The sequence below is a fragment of the Oryza sativa genome, chromosome 3 (assembly GCF_034140825.1).
Source record: "Oryza sativa Japonica Group chromosome 3, ASM3414082v1".
Classification (NCBI taxonomy): Eukaryota; Viridiplantae; Streptophyta; class Magnoliopsida; order Poales; family Poaceae; genus Oryza; species Oryza sativa.
This window is the reverse complement of record NC_089037.1, coordinates 8,051,689-8,071,411: the sequence shown is the minus strand read 5'-3', so window position 1 is coordinate 8,071,411 and position 19,723 is coordinate 8,051,689. Positions and strand designations below refer to the sequence as shown.

Genomic DNA, 19,723 nt, shown 5'->3' with positions numbered 1-19,723 from the left:
CGGTTGATCTTCGGGAACCACGAACACAGGGTTCGAGTCCTTGATCTCAAGATAAAACCACATATTCCTCCACTTGCTGCGAGAAGAAGGCCACTGGAAGGGAATGTAACGTGACTTCAGGCCATCCCGAAGTCGGAACCCGACGCAACCAGATACCCTGTTGGATTCCATCCAACGCAGTTCGTAGTAAAAGCGAAAAAGATCAAGGAAAGGCTCTACCCCGATGTAGGCCTCACAAAGATGCACAAAGATGCTAAGGAAGGCGATGGAATTGGGGTTCAAATGGAGACGAGAGATGCCATAGAAATTCAAAACCAGGAGAAGAAATTCGGAAGGTGGAGGGAGAAAACCGCAGAGAACATAATCTTCGATCGCAACCATGCGACCCAAGATGGGCTGAGGATTAGTACCTCCTGCTTCCCTCTCCATGGTTCCACGGCTAGGAAGAGCGCCATCCTCCTGGAGTTTCTTCAACGTTGCACTGGTGGAAGCTGATTTGCCGAGGTCCATTGCTGATCGAAGGTCGCCGGAAAGCGAGCCTAGGTTGATGAACTAGGGTTTCTTGCGGCGGCAGAGAAGGCAAAGAGTGCTTGGAGGTGGTGTGTGTTTAACAGGTTTGGCGGACTTCAAGATGGACTCCCAAAATTCCTTTAAATAGGCGCACTACCGACGGTGCAAATTCCAGGGAACAGAGAGAGATGCCCGCCGGAAATTTCTGGTCCCGTTACGCGCGCCGGTTTTTTGGACTTCAGTTTAAAATTCGCTTGTGACCGTTGGGCTTCAAATGGCGTGCTCGACTACGGTCTATCTCCGCGGTTCTCGCACCGGGAATGACAACAGTCTCGACACCCGAAGTCGCAAATGGTTGCACGAGTTCAATTTAAGCAGAAGTCGGGGGCTACTGTCAGGGTTACGGGTTAGGCATACCATTTGCCCTTCGATATACGTTACATATCGATATGGCATACCCACGCACAGGCGGATATTTCCTGTATATTCTAAGGAAACCTTTCACGGAATCTATAGATGGGAAGAATCCTACTCGGGCAGAACTGGGTCGTTGGCATATCGTATAAGGTCTGATACCTCCGAGTTCTATGAGGAGACCTCCTCATCTGCGATATAAAAGGGCCCCCCCCGGGGGGTTTAGACATCGAATCTCAGAGCCAACATAACCTCCACAGCCTACGAAGCCGGAGCTTACGAGGAGCCAAGTCATCGAGAGCTAGTTGAATCAACTCGACTACAATCTCGCCGGATCCGACAAGTTCCCTTATTCTCTTTATAACCTGTGTTTTCTACCATATAATCCCACATCAACTGGATTAGGGCTATTACCTATCAAGGGGCCTGAACCAGTATAATTCTTGTCTTTTGTTTGCTTGATGTCGTACTACGTAGATCCTTGTACCAACGTACCCCAATACCCTCTATATCCGGTCTACGGGTATCACCCGTCGACACTTACTATCTTCGTTAGGGCATTCACAGTGCACACACGTGGCATTTGGCCAACCCACGCCACGTAGGAGATTCTCTACCAGCTGGGATTAGAGCGTGACCTAACGAGGTTCGTGTAGCCAAAACTGGGCGTGCGTTCTTCGTCAGAAAAGTTGCTGCGCGGCGTGGGGAGAACGGCGCGGTGCACTGTGGGGGTCGTGGCTTCGCGCTTCGTGGCTCTGTGCGATGCCCACACCCCACACCCTGTGTGAGGCGGCGGCGATCGTCGCCGGAGACAGCTGCCGCCGTGCCAGAGAGAGTCTCGTCGACGCCCCTGCTCAAACCCTAGCTGGCGAACTCGTCGTTCTCCTCCTCTCCGCACCGCCGAGCTCGTCGGCCGTCTCCCTGAGCTGTGGCGGAGAGGGACGTCGCGCCAGCGCTAGAAGGGAGAAGGGGAAAGGCCGCCGCGGGCCTACCACATCAAGATGCTGTCGAGCAGCCACTGCTTCCCCCATTGTCACCGCTCGAGTCTAGATCCGGCGAGCCACGGGCCGGATCTAGAGAGCTCGGTGAAGAAAGAGGTCGGAGGCGGGGAGGGAACAACGGAGGGAGAGGGGGAGGGAGAGCTGCTCCGGCCTGGGGAGGTGAGGGACGCAGCTGTCGGCCTGGGGAGGAGCGGGGCGCCGGTCGGGGAGGAGAGGAGGGGTGCCAGCCAGGGATGTGAGGCGTCGGCGTTGGAGGAAGTGGCGACGGTAGGGAAGGGCTCACGAAGGAAGTGAGGCGACGGTCTTTGCGTAGCCGCGTGCGTGTGGAGGCTGGGAAGGAAGATAAGGATTGGTTTTTTTAGAATGACGAGTGGGACCCCGAACCGGTGGGTTATTGATTTTATCAGCTGAGACCATGGTGCACTGTGGGAGATTGAAATTTGTGATGCGTGGCTTCATTCACTTTTTTGTCTAGGTGGAGTACATGACCATACGAAAATAAGTGGGCACACTACTAATGCCCTTAAGCTGAAGAAATCGACAGGTTCACCGAGCACCGATGCCGAGAGGGCAAGTTTATGCGGACACAACAAAGATGATGCGCTTGTGCTGTATCATTTGACTCATCTTCTATTAGTGGTTTCCCTGTAGCCTTCCTCCAATAAATACACAGAAATAAATCAAGAATTTGTTTTTTTTTTGCCTCCTTTCAGTCACGTTTAGAAAAAGCAATGGATAAAACGGCGCGTCTATTTTTTCTTCGGTGGCGACTGGACACGCACATGGCGGAAAGATCCCCGATTCCAAATTCCGTCCACTTCTTCCGGGTTCCAGGAGCTGACCCACCCATAAAACTTCTCCCAGCCGTCCAAGAGCGGAAGAGCGCCGGCTTAGCTCCCGATCGGTCAAACCCGTTGCCACCAATCTTCACGAGGATGCGGTCGCGCGCGTGCCGCTTCCGTGCCGATACCCGAAAGCGACGCGGCGTCGTCGCTTCGTTTTTTTAGCGCGCGCCGCGAGCTCGCATGGGTCGGGAGCTCGACGGGTGTCACCGCCCATACCACAGCGCAACCCGGTGAAACTAGGATGCCTGCCTAGTGCGCCGCGCGCGATAGGCCGATAGCTACGGGCTGCGCGCTTCTCGGGTCGTCCGGTTTGCCGAGAGCCGGCCAGGGGACGGACGGCAGCCGATGCCGACGGCTCCCACCAGCCGCGCAGGTGTGTACGCCGGAAATGTCCCGTCCTTACCCCAAAAAGCGATGCCATGAAAGGTACGGTGGGGATCCGGGCTCTGTTCCGGCGATACCCACATCAGGTTCATCAAGGTCAGCTAAAGGGGACGGAACGGGACGCACCTTGGCATGATTGTCATCGGTGTACCGAAAAAGAAAAAAAAAAGTTGCGGGGCTAGTTGCATAACTGGGGCCAGTCTCAGAGGTCAGCTAAATTAGCCACCGGACGAAGCACACACTGGCATTTGGCACACTCACTCGCCCAGCCCAGTGCGCTTTTGGAGCTTTGCAGTTGCAGACAAAATCTCGCAGGGGCTACCGAACAATATGCACCGTGTTTCACGCGATGCGATGGGCATGTTGCTGGCGAGGTGGCTTTTCCTCCGTACCGTACACCTCTGGTGTTGAAGTCTGAATGTACGCCGCCCGTGGCTGCCATCGGATGGCTAAATCAGTCAAAGAAAAAGCTAAATTTTAAATTTTTAAACTTAATTTTGAGATTGATTTTTAGATATTTTCAATATAGTTTCTTTTATAACATTGGCTTTTAAGTCACCATGAACACATTTATAAAAGTTTCATCTATAAATTCATTTTTATTTCCCAATAAGCCGTTTTGGCTTATTAGGAAATAAGCCAAACGATAGGGACCCGTGTTTATTCAGCCGCTAATTAGAACTTCTACAGTATATCGCAAGCTGATTGTTGAATGGGACTCGGTGCAAAATCGGCGAGTCATGCGTGATGAGTTCAACAAGAGTGACGTGTTTAGAAAAAGGGAGGCTTGCAGCCCATATCAGTAAAAAAAATTAAAATGAGAAGTGCATGAAAGTGAACACTAACAAACTTTAGTACGGGAGAAAACCCTTCCAGTCCATGAGACTCGAGGGGGGTATATCCCTCGACCCTCGTTTCGTCAAATATCATGCAATTGCTATGAAAATTGTTTATAGCACTTGACAGCATTAATAGTTTAATACAATATGTGTCATAAAAAAAACATAAACATGACTCACACTTACTCCCTCTTATCATCTCTTCTACACATACCAAATAAAAAACTAAAATACCTTTTACTTTTTTCAAATATCAATACAATTGTCTCCCACTATCTAGTCCTAAGGCCAGTCCCAACCCAATAACTAGGATGTGTCGATAGCATTAAATAATTTACCACTTAGAATGAAAGATGATGTGCCAAGTGAATAAATAAGGAAAGAGAAGAAACCAGGACTTGCATGAGACATGGTTTCACACAACATTTAAGATATCATATGAGATAAGTAGTATAGAATTTAAGTATGAAACAATGGTGTTTGTATTGAAAGAGTAGTGTCTAATACTAGTTTCTTGATGATGTGGAGTTTATGAAAACTATGTCTAGTGTCTTGGGTTAGGATTGGTATAATATATTTATCTCTTACTTTCATAAAACCCGATGCAATGATTGTTTAAAAGATGCGGTTATTTTGGAATAAACAAAAACAATCAAAAGATAAATATATTTTGGGATGGAGGGATATATATATATATATATATATATATATATATATATATATATATATATATATATATATATATATATATATATATATATATATATATATATATATATATATATATATATATATATATTATATTTTGAAAAGGACAAATCTAACATATGAGCATATCACACTCAAATTTGTTCCTTTTCTTCTCTTACAGTACATAGAGCAACTTTAGTGACAAATATTACTCTCTCCATCTATCTTTGATAGTCATATTTCTAAATCTGAAAAATTTATTTTTGATAGGCATATTTCAATCCAACAACCTATCATCTTAATGACTTTCTCAAATTTAATGCGTGACTCTCCATTCTTCCACACAAGATTGGTTACATGGGCATCGAGAAATGTAAATATTAACGAATCGCTTGTTTACGAGGAATGACTAGTGGTATATTTAAATGGATGATAAGTAGAATTGCTTATTCTTGGTCTGTGTGCCAAGATAAAATATTACTATCCAAAGTAAATGGAGGGAGTACTAAACATAGTATTGTCATTTGAAAAGTTTTTTTCATAGCAATAAATCATCTATATCGTGTATTCAAGAAGTAAAAGCATGTAATGACCATATTTTTCAGATATTAGAATCTATTATCATACTATCACAAGTATTTCATTTGAAGGCCATATGTTTAATAATACTTCATCCATTCCAAATTGATCTACATATTTCATAGGTACACCAAGACCAAGAAAAGCTAATAACTTTCCCATACTATATTTACTCTAGCAACAAACTCAATGTATGTACCATCCCCACTATTTCTTAGCCAATAGCAAATCAAGATATTGCATGTGGGTTATAAATACTTGTGTACATGGATGCATGCATCAATGTCCATTTACTCTAATGCACAAATAACGAATAGACTTAATAAATGAATACAAATATGTAGATCATTTAGGAATAACCTCAAAAAAAACTATATATAGATCAATTTGAAATGGAGGGAGTATAAGCTATCATTTTAGTGGTTCAAATATGCTCCTAGGTATAACCTTTTCTCTTACTAGCAAAAGGACCATGTATTGCAACGGATGTTATAGAGATAAAAATTTCAGCAAAAAATACAATTTTATTGCATAGTTAGTTAATTAGATATATAATGCCATGTCCGAAGCAAAAACGTGCATTCACATGCGTTGATCTTATAGCCCCATATGTCAGCTTGTGAAGTTGGAATCAATTCGAACACCACCACTAACATTATCATTTAAAATAATATAAAATAGCATAGGTATTTTTTTTTCTTCTCTTCCTTAACTCTTGGAGCACGCATAAACCTAGCTCGTCTTCATGCTCTTTCCTGAGAACCCACTTTCGTTATTCTCTTTTGCCTCATTTGCATCTGCAAAAACATGTCATAAACATACTGTAAAATTCTACGTTGCAATTTCTTTGAACAATATCTTTTATGTGAATAATGCAATTAAGATGTTATCTTCACGTTTAATGCTTATTATCATGATTATGGATACCATATAACTAATAGTAATCGACTAAGTTAGACGGGGCCCACTATATACCAAGTTTTATATGGAATTATACCTTATATATAGAAGAAGTTCCGGATAAGGAATGATAAATAAAGTTCTATATGAAAACTATAAGTAATACTCGGATTGTATTCATATTAATTGGTCTCCCTAGTTCTAATTGGACAAGGGAACATCCCCTAGGAGGGGAGGGGACACACAAGTTAGAACAAACCAATACGCCGCCAGACATCGACATCAGAGATAAGCCTAGACAAACCCAATCTAGTGCTTACAGAGGCCGACAAGAGGGATCTAGCGCCATCTCCGATCTCGATGAGTTCGTACTCGAGGAGAAAGACTACCCTGTCATCGAATACATGTTGGTGATCTATGCCACCAAGTCGATGATAGTTAGATAGGTTATCCCAATTATTGTACTTGTGTGATTATGAAGAATAAAAGCAACATCGGCTTCGGTTAACAAGAGTAGGGCTATTACCTGTCAGATAAGGCGCCCAAATCTGTATAAAATCCTTGTCTCCATCTCTTTTATCTCAATCTCGCATATACCTTGGTACCAACGATCTCCATACCATGTATAGTCGTGACCTAAAAAATCGACACTTATCTCTATCAAATAAACATAACTATCATTGACATAAAAAAGCCTTTTTAACGCAGTATAAATAAAATGTGACAAAGTTATTTGAATTATTATTTTTAACTCTTATGCATAAGCCGTATATATATATACTACTTAAAATATTTTAATAGTGGTGGTGTCCATTTCCACACCCCTACCACTAACATCTAGGCCCCACAAGCTATACTATTCGATCACCTTTCAACAGGTTCTCCCAATTTCACTATTGATTCCCTCCAAATTTTAAATTCACTTACTTGTTCAACAAAAAAATTATACTATTACTTAAACTAATAAGTACTTATTAACTAATTTACTAAGCTACAAACTCAATTTGTTTTTCCATTGCAACGCACGAGCTATAGGCTAGTATAGTAATAAACACTAGCGCAAGTAGTATTCGTGCAATATATATTTATTGTACATTTTGTACTTTATACACACACTCTCTAGAAAAAAATTGCCCATGTGTTGCAACGTGTGAAGACCATTTTAATCTTATTATTGTTATACGGTTTAGCCAGGGTGAATTTACTCTAGAAACTCGCTTGAATTTTCTTTTTAGAAAATCATGAGTTGCGATTAGGAGTTGGACTTTCGTCTCAAGTTAGCATGTGAGTGTTTTAATGATATTTCTTATACGACTTCTTTTATATTTTCAAAAGCGAACAAATATAAAAAAGAATGACTCAAACACAAATCTATGGACCTGTTCGGCTGCTTGTTACAGTAGCTGCTAGGCAGCTGAAGGCAACTAGTCGCTAGTTCTTTCGCTGCATCCACAAGCAGCAGCTTGGCTGTGAAGAAGGGCTGTAACGTGCAGCGGAACAGACCCTATATTTCCAAAAGCGAACGAAATTAAAAACCGACTCAAACAAGAATAACGTATCAATGTACCGACAAAAACATCTTCAATTTTTTATAATAGTAGATATATATATATCGCAAACTAAGCTACACTCGGTTAGAATATGTGTTGGTATTTACGACTAATTATTTTTATTAATGAAGTGATATGTGAACAATAAGATATCTAATTATCTATGGTTGTTGAACGTGCCAATAAAGATAGAATGTTTATGTGTGTTTATAGGACTATATGCAGTGTTTGATAGTTGAACGAGAAGGGAAAAACATTACTTTTCGCCCGCACACTTTCCGAGCTATTAAACGGTATATTTCTTTAAAAAATAACTTTCTATGAAAAGGTTACTTTAAAAATCATATTAATTCTTTTTTCAAGATTAAAATAATTAATACTTAACTAATTGCGAACTAATAGTTTACATCGTTTTACTTATTTTCTTAATCTTTTCTATTCCTCTCTTCACAAATACAGCCGGCTGCACGCGTGTTTACAAGTGAATGCGTCTATTTTACGCTTTGGAAAAAAAATATCAAGGGGAGTGACATGCCATTTCTATTTACTCCTATCAACTCTCATCAATGATCCAACACACGCAGATCACAAGTTGCAACTTTGCGGGCCGCCTGCCGTGCAGGGCGGAAAAGCAGCCGCGGTGGCCGTGTACCGCGCAACTCCACGCTACGCGAGACAGCCTGCATGCGTGCCCGTTTCCCGGCCACTCGCTGGACGCGGGTGCGTACCTCGCGGAGTTAGATGGGGCGCCATTAGTAAATGCGACACAGGCCACTCTGTCACGTCCCTATCCCTTTCCCCGTCCCCGGGTCAGGTACCCGATCCTGCCGCTGCTCCATCATCCGCGATCCACCGCGGCGTGCCCTCCGTTCCACTAGTGCTCGCTCCTTTCCGTAGGATTTTGATTTTTTCTTGCCCTGCTTGTTCATTTATCTTATTCAAAATATTTTATAATTATTATTTATTTTATTTTAACTTACTTTATTATCTAAAATACTTTAAATATAACTTTTCGTTTTTTTATTTATACAAATTTTTTTAATAAGACAAGTGGTCAAACGATGCAAGAAAAACTATCACCGAATGGAAGGAGTAGTATTTTGAGTCGCCGTCACCGTCGGCTCCCTCATACAGTCTCCCGCGCCCCCGCCGCGCGAGCTATATATCCGCTGCGCTGCGCGCGCCATGCTCCGTGGCGAGTTGCCTAGCTACCACCACCAACAGTACTACTTCCTCCGGAGCGCGGTGCTCGATCTCGATCGCGAAATGGACCCGTACAAGTACCTCAACATCCGGTTCAACCCCGACGGCTCGCTCACCCGCAACGGCGCGGCCAGGCTCCTCCCGCCGGCGCCGGCGGGGGAGCCCGTCGACGGGGTCAACGGGCCGGCGCGCCGCATTGTGCACTCCAACGACGCGCCACTCAACGACGCCAACGGCACCACCGTCCGCCTCTTCGTGCCGTCCGGCCCATGCGTCGGGGCCGACGGCGGAGGCAGGCTGCCGCTGGTGCTGTACTTCCACGGCGGCGGGTACGTCCTCTTCCGCGCGGCGTCCGAGCCGTTCCACAACACCTGCACGGCCCTCGCGGCCACCATCCCCGCGGTCGTTGCCTCCGTCGACTACCGCCTCGCGCCCGAGCACCGCCTCCCCGCCGCGTTCGAGGACGCCGCCGACGCGGTCCGGTGGGTGCGCTCGTACGCCGCGGGCTGCAGGCCCCTGTTCCTGATGGGCAGCCACGCCGGCGCGAGCATCGCGTTCCGCGCGGCGCTGGCGGCGGTGGACGAGGGCGTGGAGCTGCGTGGGCTGATCCTCAACCAGCCGCACCACGGCGGCGTGAAGCGTACGGCCGCGGAGGAGTCGTCGGTGGACGACCGCGTGCTGCCGCTCCCGGCGAACGACCTGCTCTGGGAGCTCGCGCTGCCGCTGGGCGCCGACCGCGACCACGAGTACTGCAACCCGGAGACCATGCTCGCCGGCGTGGACGCCGCGCGGCTGCGGAGGCTGCCGCCCTGCCTGGTGCTCGGCCGGATGAAGGACCCGCCGCGTGACCGGCAGAGGACGCTGGTGGAGGCACTCCAGAAAGCCGGTGTCACCGTGGAAGCAAAGCTCGACGGCGCCGGGTACCACGCGATGGAGCTGTTCAAGGAGGACCGCGCCGCGGAGTTCATCGCGCAGGTCACCGACTTCGTCCGCCGCCACACCGGCGCCGGCAGCGACGTACACGCCGGAAGGAGCAGGCTGTGATCGATCGAGAGGAGGAGACCATGCTATTGACTGCAACTACCACCACTATGATATTGGTACTACTGTACTGGACTACTGGTGGTGGTTGGTTGCTGCCATGGCATTATCTACCGAGAGTATCGACAATTCTCGAAGTATACATACTCTCTCCGTTTCACGATATAAGACTTTTTAGTATTGTCCATATACATATATATGTGTTAGATTTATTAGCATATAAATAAATATTAACAATACTATAAAATTTTATACTGTAAAATGGAGGAAGTAACACATTGGCAATCATATCAGCATCAGCATTAGATTGGGAGAGTGACGAGCGATGGACTCTCCATAGCCAAGTACACTCCCTATAGTGACGAAACGACCTCACGACCTCTTATCTTTGCTTTCTGGATGGGCGGTTGTCACGTTGGCTTTTCTTCTTTTTTTTCTCCACTGAGTTTTTTCCCTTTTTACTTGGTAGTACCTTTTTACTTACCGGCAAATCGGGTTGTTTGGCATGTGTTCACTGTCAAAAGTTCCGGGCGAATAAGCTTCGGATCTAATCTTTACCGCTTCTGACCCCACAAGGCGGATGTATAATATTGTAACATGGTAGAAATTATTCTATACTTTGTCATTTGAGATTTCATCATGTACCAATAATAACAAACTTACCACAAATTCGCAAAAAGAAATGCTTTTGTACGCTTTAAATTCTGCCGTCTCCCCGTGGTCTACACGGCTGCACCCTCCCACCCAAACCTAATCCAAGCTGCGTGCGCCGGTCGTAACCTAGAGTTTCACCTGCATGCTCTCACCCGGTGTTTCAGTCTATACGTTAAAAATTACAGGTACGTCGAAGACTTTGATTCTTTGAAGATGGCACAACTTCTCAATCTCAAGCGAAGGTTGAAACACCGCTTTATGCAGACTGCATGATGGGGAATGATAGTAGTATTAAAGTATTAGGTCACGGGTAATTGACTATAGCGCTAAGCCGCCTTTGTAGGAATACCTCATATTTTTCCCCAGGGCCCAGGTAGGCAGACACAGCGTGACGACGCAACCCACCAACTGTAGATATGGCATCATCCGACATCAGGTAGAAAAATAATACTCTCTGTGTTTTATATCATATAAGTTCATTTTGATTTTTTTTTCTTTGTTAAATTTCTTTAGATTTGACTAAACTTATAAAAAAATTAGCAACATCTACAACATTAAATTAGTTTCATTAAATGCAACATAAAATATATTTTGATAGTATAGTTGTTTGTTTTGTGTTGAAAATACTACTATATTTATTTTATAAACTTGGTCAAACTTAAAAAGAGTTTGACTATTAAAAAAATCAAATCAACTTATAATATGAAATAAATGGTGTAATAAGTATATAAAATGCTTAAATATGTGTTTTTAATGGTTTAAAAGTTAATGTTGAAAAATAAATCATTATGAGAAAACCTTAAAACTAACTTAAAGTTAAGTTTTTAAATTCATAAATGAACGATAACAACGAGTGATAATGACCAGTAACACCAGGAATCGATCGGCAACGTTTGTATTATTGTGTAGATGTCATCTCCGACTGTTGCGAGGTCAATCTGCAGCTTAATCCTGCTATTAAGACGCGCAGGGCCAGCAGCTCAGCTCAGCTCAGCTGGCGAGTGTATTGTGTAGCGTCAAGCGCGTACAGCGCTCTCCACCAGGCCACCACCAGACGCCCAGCTTGGAGAAAACGCACGCGCAAGCAGCCTGATCAGCCGACAAGCGTAGTTTGGTAGCTGCTGCTTTCGTGCACTGTTCGAGCGTCTCATCTCAATTCTCAAGCATGTCCACTCGATCAACTTGCAGCAGCTGGCTTGGCTGGATCGATCCATATGTTTAATGGCTTTCACACTCTGTTAGTACTGAGAGCACCGTTGGGAGAAGACTTGTTAACCACAATAAAGACAAACAAGGACGCTTAACTAGCGCACATGGTAGTTAAAGAGACCAATAATGCCGCTTAATTTAGCGTATGGTAGTTAAAGAGAGATCCCGTATAACACAAGTTGAGCCGTTCCATTAGACATTGGTTGCTGACTTGCTTGCAAGACTCAAGTCGATAGCTTGTTCCTTCAGAAAATGGATGATTCGATCCGCCAAGCTCTATCAGAGTATCAGATGTGTACTCTGTGTATTATTGCCCGCTTCGACCGTGATAAATGTGTTTAAATATACTGTATACTACTACCAACTACCAAGGCGGAAAACTACTACCCCGCCCCATATAAGTTATTGAAACATACTTTTTTTTCTGGAGTTACTAAAACATGCTTCCTTCGTCCCATATAAAATTTAAAAGCTGAAAGCAGGCTACATTTAAATTCATAATCAGAAATTAGTTTTTTATGAGGTGGAGGAAGTTAATGTTTGAAGAAAATTCACTTAAACCATTTTAGTCACGGTGTGAGTGCATGTGCGTCTTCCATATAATCGAGCAAAAAAAAAAAGCATTTCCTCACCTTCATTCATCTTTTATAGAAGGGAAAATTACAAAACCACCCCATAAGTCACTTGAATTTTGACATTCCTACTTAATTTTGTTACAAAAATCACCCTAGTCGACACGTGCTTAACCAAATCATTTTGTTATCGCTATTGTAGGAAGACTGCAAGCTAAGTTAGCCGAATTATGAAGTACTTGCATTAGACTTATTCTTCATATTTCATTATTTTTTTTTCATATAGAGAAACTCAACATGACAATGTTCCAGCTCTCATGAACGACTATATTTGTGAAATAACAAAAAAAATCAAGACTATACTCTAGACATATTTAATTTTTGTAAATACCACTATTAACTCATAATTTAAGAAAACATGTTGATCGGGTTAATCACGTGCGCACCAGGGTAGTTTTGTAACAAAATTAAATAGGAATGAGCATTTGTAATAAGATGATATAGGATAAAATATCCTATAATCCTAGCAAATTTCCCTTTATGGAGCACACAATATCCTATAATTCTTGCAAATTTCTTTCATGCTCGGGCCAAGATGCGAAATGCCGCCCAGGCTTGCGCGACCGCAAAAGGAAAAAGTACACCGAAGGCCCCTCAACTTGTTATCACGTTATAAATTTGTCCTTGAACCACAAAACTGGATACAACGCATTCCCCAACTTACAAACCAGTGCAAACTAGGTCCCTCGACGGTTTTGACTCCGGTTTTGTCCGATGTGGTAGCTGACTCAGCGTGGGCCCCACCCATCAGCCTCTTCTTCCCCCCCCTCTCCACACTTCATCTCTCCTCCTTTTCCTAGCGACCGGTAGCGGGGGAGAGGAGCTGGGCACGGCGGGTGAGGATGGGCGACCGCCCGACGGAGAGGAGCTAGACACGGAAGGCCGATGCGGCGGGCGTGGGCGGCGGTCGGCGGGAGAGGAGCTGGGTGGTGGTGCTCAGGCGAGGGCGGTGGCGTCACTGAGCTCGACCGGCCGTCCCCATCTTCTCGACGGCGACGCATGGAGAGAAGGGCCGGCAGGCTGGTGCGCGGCTGTGGGCGACGTTGTCACCGAGCTCAACCGGTCGCACGACAGAGAGGAGCTGGGCGTGGAAGACCGGTGCGGCGGGCACGGGCGGCGGCCGGCTGGGGAGGAGCTGGGTGGTGGCGCTCAGGCACGAGCGGCGATGTCACCAAGCTCGACCGGCCGTCCCCATCTTCTCGATGATGGGGCATGGGGAGAAGGGCCGGCAGGCCGGTGCGCGCGGCGTCGTCACCGAGCTCGACCAGCCATCCCCATTTTCTCACCAAGGAACACGCAAGAGGGGCGGTCATTGTCGCCGGTGAGCTCGCGGGAGCTTGGGGAGTCTGGCGATGGTGGCTTGCCTCGACCTCCCGACGAGCTAGGCACCATCGCGGCGCCACGATCCGCGGCTCTTTCGCCTGGTTGGAGTCGAAGCTGGAGCGGGCGCGACCGCTGGAGGGGACCGCTCCACATCGGTGTCGGTGTCCAGCGGCCATGGTGATGATGGCGGCGGGCGTCCGTCAGCGCCCGCACAGGAGGAGCTGGCGGCTCTGGTGGCAGAGAGTGCGAGGAACCACCGCCCGTGTGTCGCTCCTCCCTGCCCGCCCTGCGCAGCTCCTCCCACCGCCGCCTGTGCCCGCCTCCCGCGCCCAGCTAGCCAGCCGCTCCCTCGCTGTCCGCCGCCTGTGCTTGCTGCCCGCGCCCAAGCTAGCCAGCTGCTCCCCTGCCGTCCGCCGCCCACACCTAGCTGCTCCCCCCCTCCCCCGCCGCCCGTGTATAGGAGAGGAGAGGAGAGATGAAGAGAGGAAAGAGGAAGAAGAGGCTGACGGGTGGGGCTCACATGGGTCCCACTCTAAGTCAGCTGCTACATTGGACAAAACAGAGTCAAAATCACCGAGGGATCAGTTTGCACTGATTTTATAAGTTGGAGGATGCGTTGTATCCGGTTTGGTTTTGTGGTTCAAGGACGATTTTATATCTCGATGACAAGTTGAGGGACCTTCAGCGTACTTTTTCCACTGCAAAATGGAAGCCCGTGTATGGAACACGGTCCGGCCCAGCCCAGCACGGTCCACTACCTTGTCGCCGCGCGGGGCACCGGTCAGATCAGTTTGACTCCGTTTCCGTCCCCACCAAACTGAGACAGACTCGGAGCCCCTCCCCCCTTCTAGCTAACCGGCGCCACGTCACGCCAGTACTCCACCGCGCCTCGGCCTCGGCCTCGCTCTCGTCGCCTCCCCCGCTCCGCCCAAAACGGAACCGAACCAAACCAAAACCCTACGAAGAGGGGGAGAGCAGAGCAGCAGCGGCGGCGGCGGCGAAGGCGGAGAGAGCGCGCTCGGCGCACGGCATGGGTGTCTCCGCCGACGGCCTCGTGCTCAAGGCGGCGTGCGAGCGCTGCGGCTCGTCGTCGGACCTCCACGGCACGGGGTGCCGCCACGCCACCCTCTGCGTCTCCTGCGGCAGCGCCATGGCTCGCTCCGGCGATTGCTGCCCCGTCTGCGCCGCCCCCATCGCCAGCCTCATCCGGGTAATGCACTACTGCTTAGTACTCCCCGTGCGCCGGCGACCCTAGGGCTTTTGGTTCCGTGCGCGTCGGCATTGTCTCCGCCGCCGCTTGGCTGTTTTGGGAATTGCTTGCCCTTCCCCTGAAGTTTTGATGTTCCCGTTGCTCGTGCGCAGGAGTACAATGTCCTGGTGGATACCACCGGAGAGAAGCAATATACGATCGGCAAATTCACCACCGGTGTGCCGCCCTTCTCCGATAGGGAGAATGCGGGGAGCCGCAGCTGGTCTCTTCATCCCGAGGGACAGCAAGGACGGCAACCTACCGGCAATATATGGGTACTACTTAATTCGTTATCATGGATGATCATCATAGTTTTTTTTTTCCATCTGCATAACACGATAAATTCGAAGCAACAAGGAGCGAAGCAATAAATATCTAAGATCATTGATTGGTCGCATGCTATTAGATGGCCTTAATGGCACAAACTTTAAATCGCTTATCTCATGGAAAATGTACATGTAAAGAGACCTATCTGCAATAAATTGTTTTCATTGACTGATAGAAACTCAAGAACTTAACCCTGCCTTTTGCTTTTGATCCTCTTAACGTGTGGCACGCATATTTGTCAAATAACAGGAGAATTGCAGCAACAGAAAGTCATGTATTTTGGAAGATGATACAGGTGACTATCAGTACCAAGGTCAAATTCAGGGCTTACAATCTGCAGCCTCGACATATTATTTGTTGATGATGCATGGCAAGGATGTACACGCTGTTCCCGCTGATTCCTGGTACTCACGATATATATGTTGATTTATTTTCCACTTCATTTTCAACAATAATCACCACCAAAATCTTTTTGACAAGGAATAGCAATACTGTGAGCCCCATCAAACAGGAATCACTCTTTTAATGCTTGCATATTTGGTATGCCTTTACAGGTATAACTTCAGTAAAATTTCACAGTACAAACAGCTGACTTTGGAAGAAGCTGAAGAGAAGATGAGCAGGAGGAGAAGCACAGCAACTGGGTATGGACGGTGGATGATGAAGGCGGCTACAAATGGAGCTGCTGCTTTTAGTTCAGATGTGACGCAGCTCGATGATGCTAATGAAGGAGAAACAGATCAGGTTCACCTGAAGAAAGGCAACAAGAATGGGGATGAAAATAAATCTGATAAAGGCAGTGGGGAAGAAAGAGCGCATGTGCCTATGACAAAGGGTAGGGAGGAGGAAGGTAGTAAAGACAGAGACTTTGATTTGGATGATGAAATTGAAAAGGGTAAGCTGGCTAGATACTATTCTTTTTTTTTATAAATTATGTATCATAAGGACATTGTTATTTCTATTTATTCCAAATAGTTATTAATTGTTACGTATAATAAAGTAAACCATTACTGTAAATCAATGCATGTATGTTAGCCCTTTAATGGGCTTCTGAAGTTCTTTAGCTGGACCCTGCTATTTATCAGGTGATGATTGGGAACATGAAGAGATCTTTACTGATGATGATGAAGCTGTGGACGTTGACCCAGAGGAAGGAGGTGATTTAGCTGATCCTGAAATCCCTGCTCCACCAGAAATTAAGCAGGTGTGGACAGAAATAGATGCACTTGTGCTCATACTTATCATTTTTTTTTCGGGGATCATACTTATCAGTCAACATGGCAATATGGCATTCGTGCAATATCCTGCTAGTACACCATTTTGTGGCTTACAGTTGCTGATGCATTTACCACAGTATTGCTAATACATTTTCAAATATGAACTTGTGACTACTCATAGGATGATAATGAGAAACATGGAGGGGTAGGCCTGAGCAAATCTGGTAAGGAACTAAAGAAGTTGCTCCGCCGTGCCGCGGGACAAAACGAGTCTGATGATGACGATGAAGACACGGATGTAATAATTTTTAATCATTGTTCCTGTTGAAAATCTTCATATAATATGCTTTTGTGGAATATATGTTATGCTTACAGTTGTTTCATCTAAACAGGAAGATGAGTCACCATCGCCAGTACTTGCTCCGAAACAGCAGGATCAACTCAAAAGTGAACCACAGGAAGACAACCATTCTAAACCAACAGTTCTCGGACATCCTTATAGCACTCCACATGTTTCCAAATCCAATCAAAAGAGGAGACAAAGGGGTGATGATTCAAAAACTTGTGCTACCCCTAAAAAGCCGAAGATAGAGCCTGTAAGTTACTTCATTTCACTCAAAACATGTGAACGAAGTTTTTAACCATTTAATTACATTGCACTGAATTGTTTCTCTAATGATATATTTGGTACAGGATACCAAGAAGATAGTCGTGAAGGAGGAGACCTCGTGTTCCTTGGAACCAACTTCAGAACCATTTGCCTCAGCGAGAAGTGATACAAATGTATCTCCTATTACAGTGGAGGAAATCAGGGTGGTACTTCGTTTATATGCACCTATCGCAATGCGAGATTTTTCAAAAGATTTTATGCCCAGATTTTCGCCTCGACTAAGAAGTCCAGAGGTAGGATGTTTTATCTTTCTGATTTGTTCTGTTCTGGACTGTTACATCTAGTAATCCTTTTATACAAATACAGTACTGAGCATGACGTCATATTCTAACTGCACGTTTTGGAATTCAAGGTTTTATTTTTTTGGCCTTGAATTTATCAAATGCTACTTGAGTTTCTTGATATCTTTCTTCGTGACACACACATCACATAAAGGCACTGTATGGAGCACATACTTTTTTTTGTTGATTACTACTCTCTCCAGTAATAAATATTTAGCACAATTGATCTTGACCCTGAAGTTTAACCATTCTTATTACATTTTATTTTATAATTACATTTATTTTGTTGGGACTTGTTTTAATAAAATATTAAAAGGTACTTCAAACATGACTTATATTTTTGCAAATTCACATTAAATTTTTGAATAAGACAAATGATCAAACTTTATGGTTAAAGTCAACCATGTCAAATATTTATGACCGGAGGGAGTAAGAGTCCATAGTCCGCATTTCTGTTATTGTGTCAAATACTTTGTTGTCAATGCCCTGTTACAGTCATTACACTTCCCAAAAATCAATGCATGGGCAAAATGTTGATGTCTTGGTTATTCTTCTTGTACTGCAGGACAGGGAAGTTTTTCTCGCCAATCTGAGGAAAATCTCACACCTGCAGAAGATCAATGGCCAGAAGTACATCATCCTTCTAGAGGAATATAAATAAAATGACAAAACCTGCAGAGTTGTGTATGCTGTTATGCTCCCCTTGGCTCGAGCTTAGCATGCCTGCCCTTCTATCCTGAAAATTAGTAGATGCTTGCAGTTGCAGAACGTGACAGGCTTAACACATATTCTTGATTGACCTCATATTTTTCATACTAGTATACCCCCTTGTAAGTTGTAACAACAAATGATAGTTTGTCATACTATTAGCAAATGATAGTTTGTCATACTATTGTTTTGTCGTGCTGAATAGCTCTGATGGGCAATAATCTGCTTGATCAGGTTTAATGTTTAATTTTCGCTCATGCTAAATTTCTTCACTGCCGTTCTCCCCCTGAGCCGGGTAGCGACAGCAGTATTAAGAAACAGACTACTGGGACATAATGCGGCTTTCTCCAGTGCATTATAAATTGCCCCAAAGGTGTCCATCCAAAGCTCTCCAAGCTTTCGTTGGTCAAAATCATCCTTAGATAACATCAATTAGCAGAAATTAGCCTCTCGGATAGTATTTTCTAGTGAGTGCTAATGTGCTTCATTTCATACCCGACTGCAGGTCGAATCAAACAAAATACTTTTTCTTACTTTTGAGATTTATTTTCCCATTGAACATAGCCTACATCTAGGTTTGATGTCCATTGGCTGGACTTATTGACGTCTGACATTTTTAACCTGAAGTGAACTTCCGAGGACTTAATTAGGCATTTGAAACGTCTAAGATGTTTGGGGGACCGATCAAAGTCTTCCACGTAGGGATAAAAATAGAGTGGATAGTTTTATGCTTAGTTACTACTCCAGCTACTAGCTTACCACAGTACATCTTTTAAATTGCTAACTGTATGTTTCGTGAAAAAACTTCTTATATGCTCCTTCCGTTTTATATTATTTGTCGTTCTAGCAAATCTCACTCAAACCAAGGAGATATGGCAGATTACATGGTTACCCCTCATTAAATACATCTCCACTGATTAAATACATCTCAATTATTTTTTTCAAAGAACATAAGCCAATGAGAAAGATAAAAGTGCATTGATGAAGGGTAGAAAGAAAGATCACCCCTAAAAGTGCTTTGGAATGTAGAAACAACAGGTATTAAAATGTAAAGGGGCGTAAATGTTAAGACGACAAGTACTCCCTCTATTCCAAAATATAAGGCATAACCACCTCTAAACCAAAGACCAAGAAATAATTATTATCATCTTAATAAATACAATACATACATCCAATAGAATTAGAGAGCATAAGAGTGTAGGATTTTAAAAAGTAATAATTTATTGGAGAGGTGGTCATAGTTAATTGTCTACATGCACGCATGCCTTATATTATGGAACATCTAAAAAAAGTGGTTGTGCCTTATATTATGGAATGGAGGGGGTAATATGAAATGGAGGGAGTAAACTTTTTATAAAAAAATCACATAAATTTAACTTCAAGTTTATAATAATTAATACTTAATTAATAATGTGCTAATGGCTTATCTCGCTTCGGGTGCTGAAGCCTGAACCTCTTAAAAGAACACAATCTTAGTCCGTTTCGAAGAAAAACAAA

At 44.8% G+C, this 19,723-nt stretch overlaps 2 protein-coding genes across 2 annotated transcripts; both read left to right on the top strand.

Annotated features, from left to right (window-relative positions):
* Nucleotides 1-8,904: 8,904 nt before the first annotated feature.
* On the top strand, nt 8,905-10,203 carry LOC4332273 (probable carboxylesterase 8). The gene has a single exon (XM_015772638.2). The coding sequence runs from the start codon at nt 8,979-8,981 to the stop codon at nt 9,957-9,959; it is 981 nt and encodes a 326-aa protein (XP_015628124.2). The 5' UTR covers nt 8,905-8,978; the 3' UTR covers nt 9,960-10,203.
* A 4,506-nt stretch (nt 10,204-14,709) lies between these two features.
* On the top strand, nt 14,710-18,410 carry LOC9266910 (transcription initiation factor IIF subunit alpha). Its single transcript, XM_015772632.2, has 9 exons — nt 14,710-14,984; nt 15,137-15,298; nt 15,600-15,754; nt 15,905-16,245; nt 16,436-16,554; nt 16,749-16,865; nt 16,960-17,163; nt 17,261-17,470; nt 18,084-18,410. The coding sequence occupies exons 1-9, from the start codon at nt 14,805-14,807 to the stop codon at nt 18,177-18,179; spliced, it is 1,584 nt and encodes a 527-aa protein (XP_015628118.1). The 5' UTR covers nt 14,710-14,804; the 3' UTR covers nt 18,180-18,410.
* The last annotated feature ends 1,313 nt before the right edge of the window (nt 18,411-19,723 follow it).

Coding starts and splice junctions, on each gene's coding strand:
- LOC4332273 (XM_015772638.2), top strand. CDS start 8,979: ATGGACCCGTACAAGTACCTCAACATCCGGTTCAACCCCGACGGCTCG.
- LOC9266910 (XM_015772632.2), top strand. CDS start 14,805: ATGGGTGTCTCCGCCGACGGCCTCGTGCTCAAGGCGGCGTGCGAGCGC. Junction 16,246..16,435: donor GGATGATGAAATTGAAAAGG/GTAAGCTGGCTA, acceptor GCTATTTATCAG/GTGATGATTGGGAACATGAA. Junction 17,164..17,260: donor AAAAGCCGAAGATAGAGCCT/GTAAGTTACTTC, acceptor TATTTGGTACAG/GATACCAAGAAGATAGTCGT.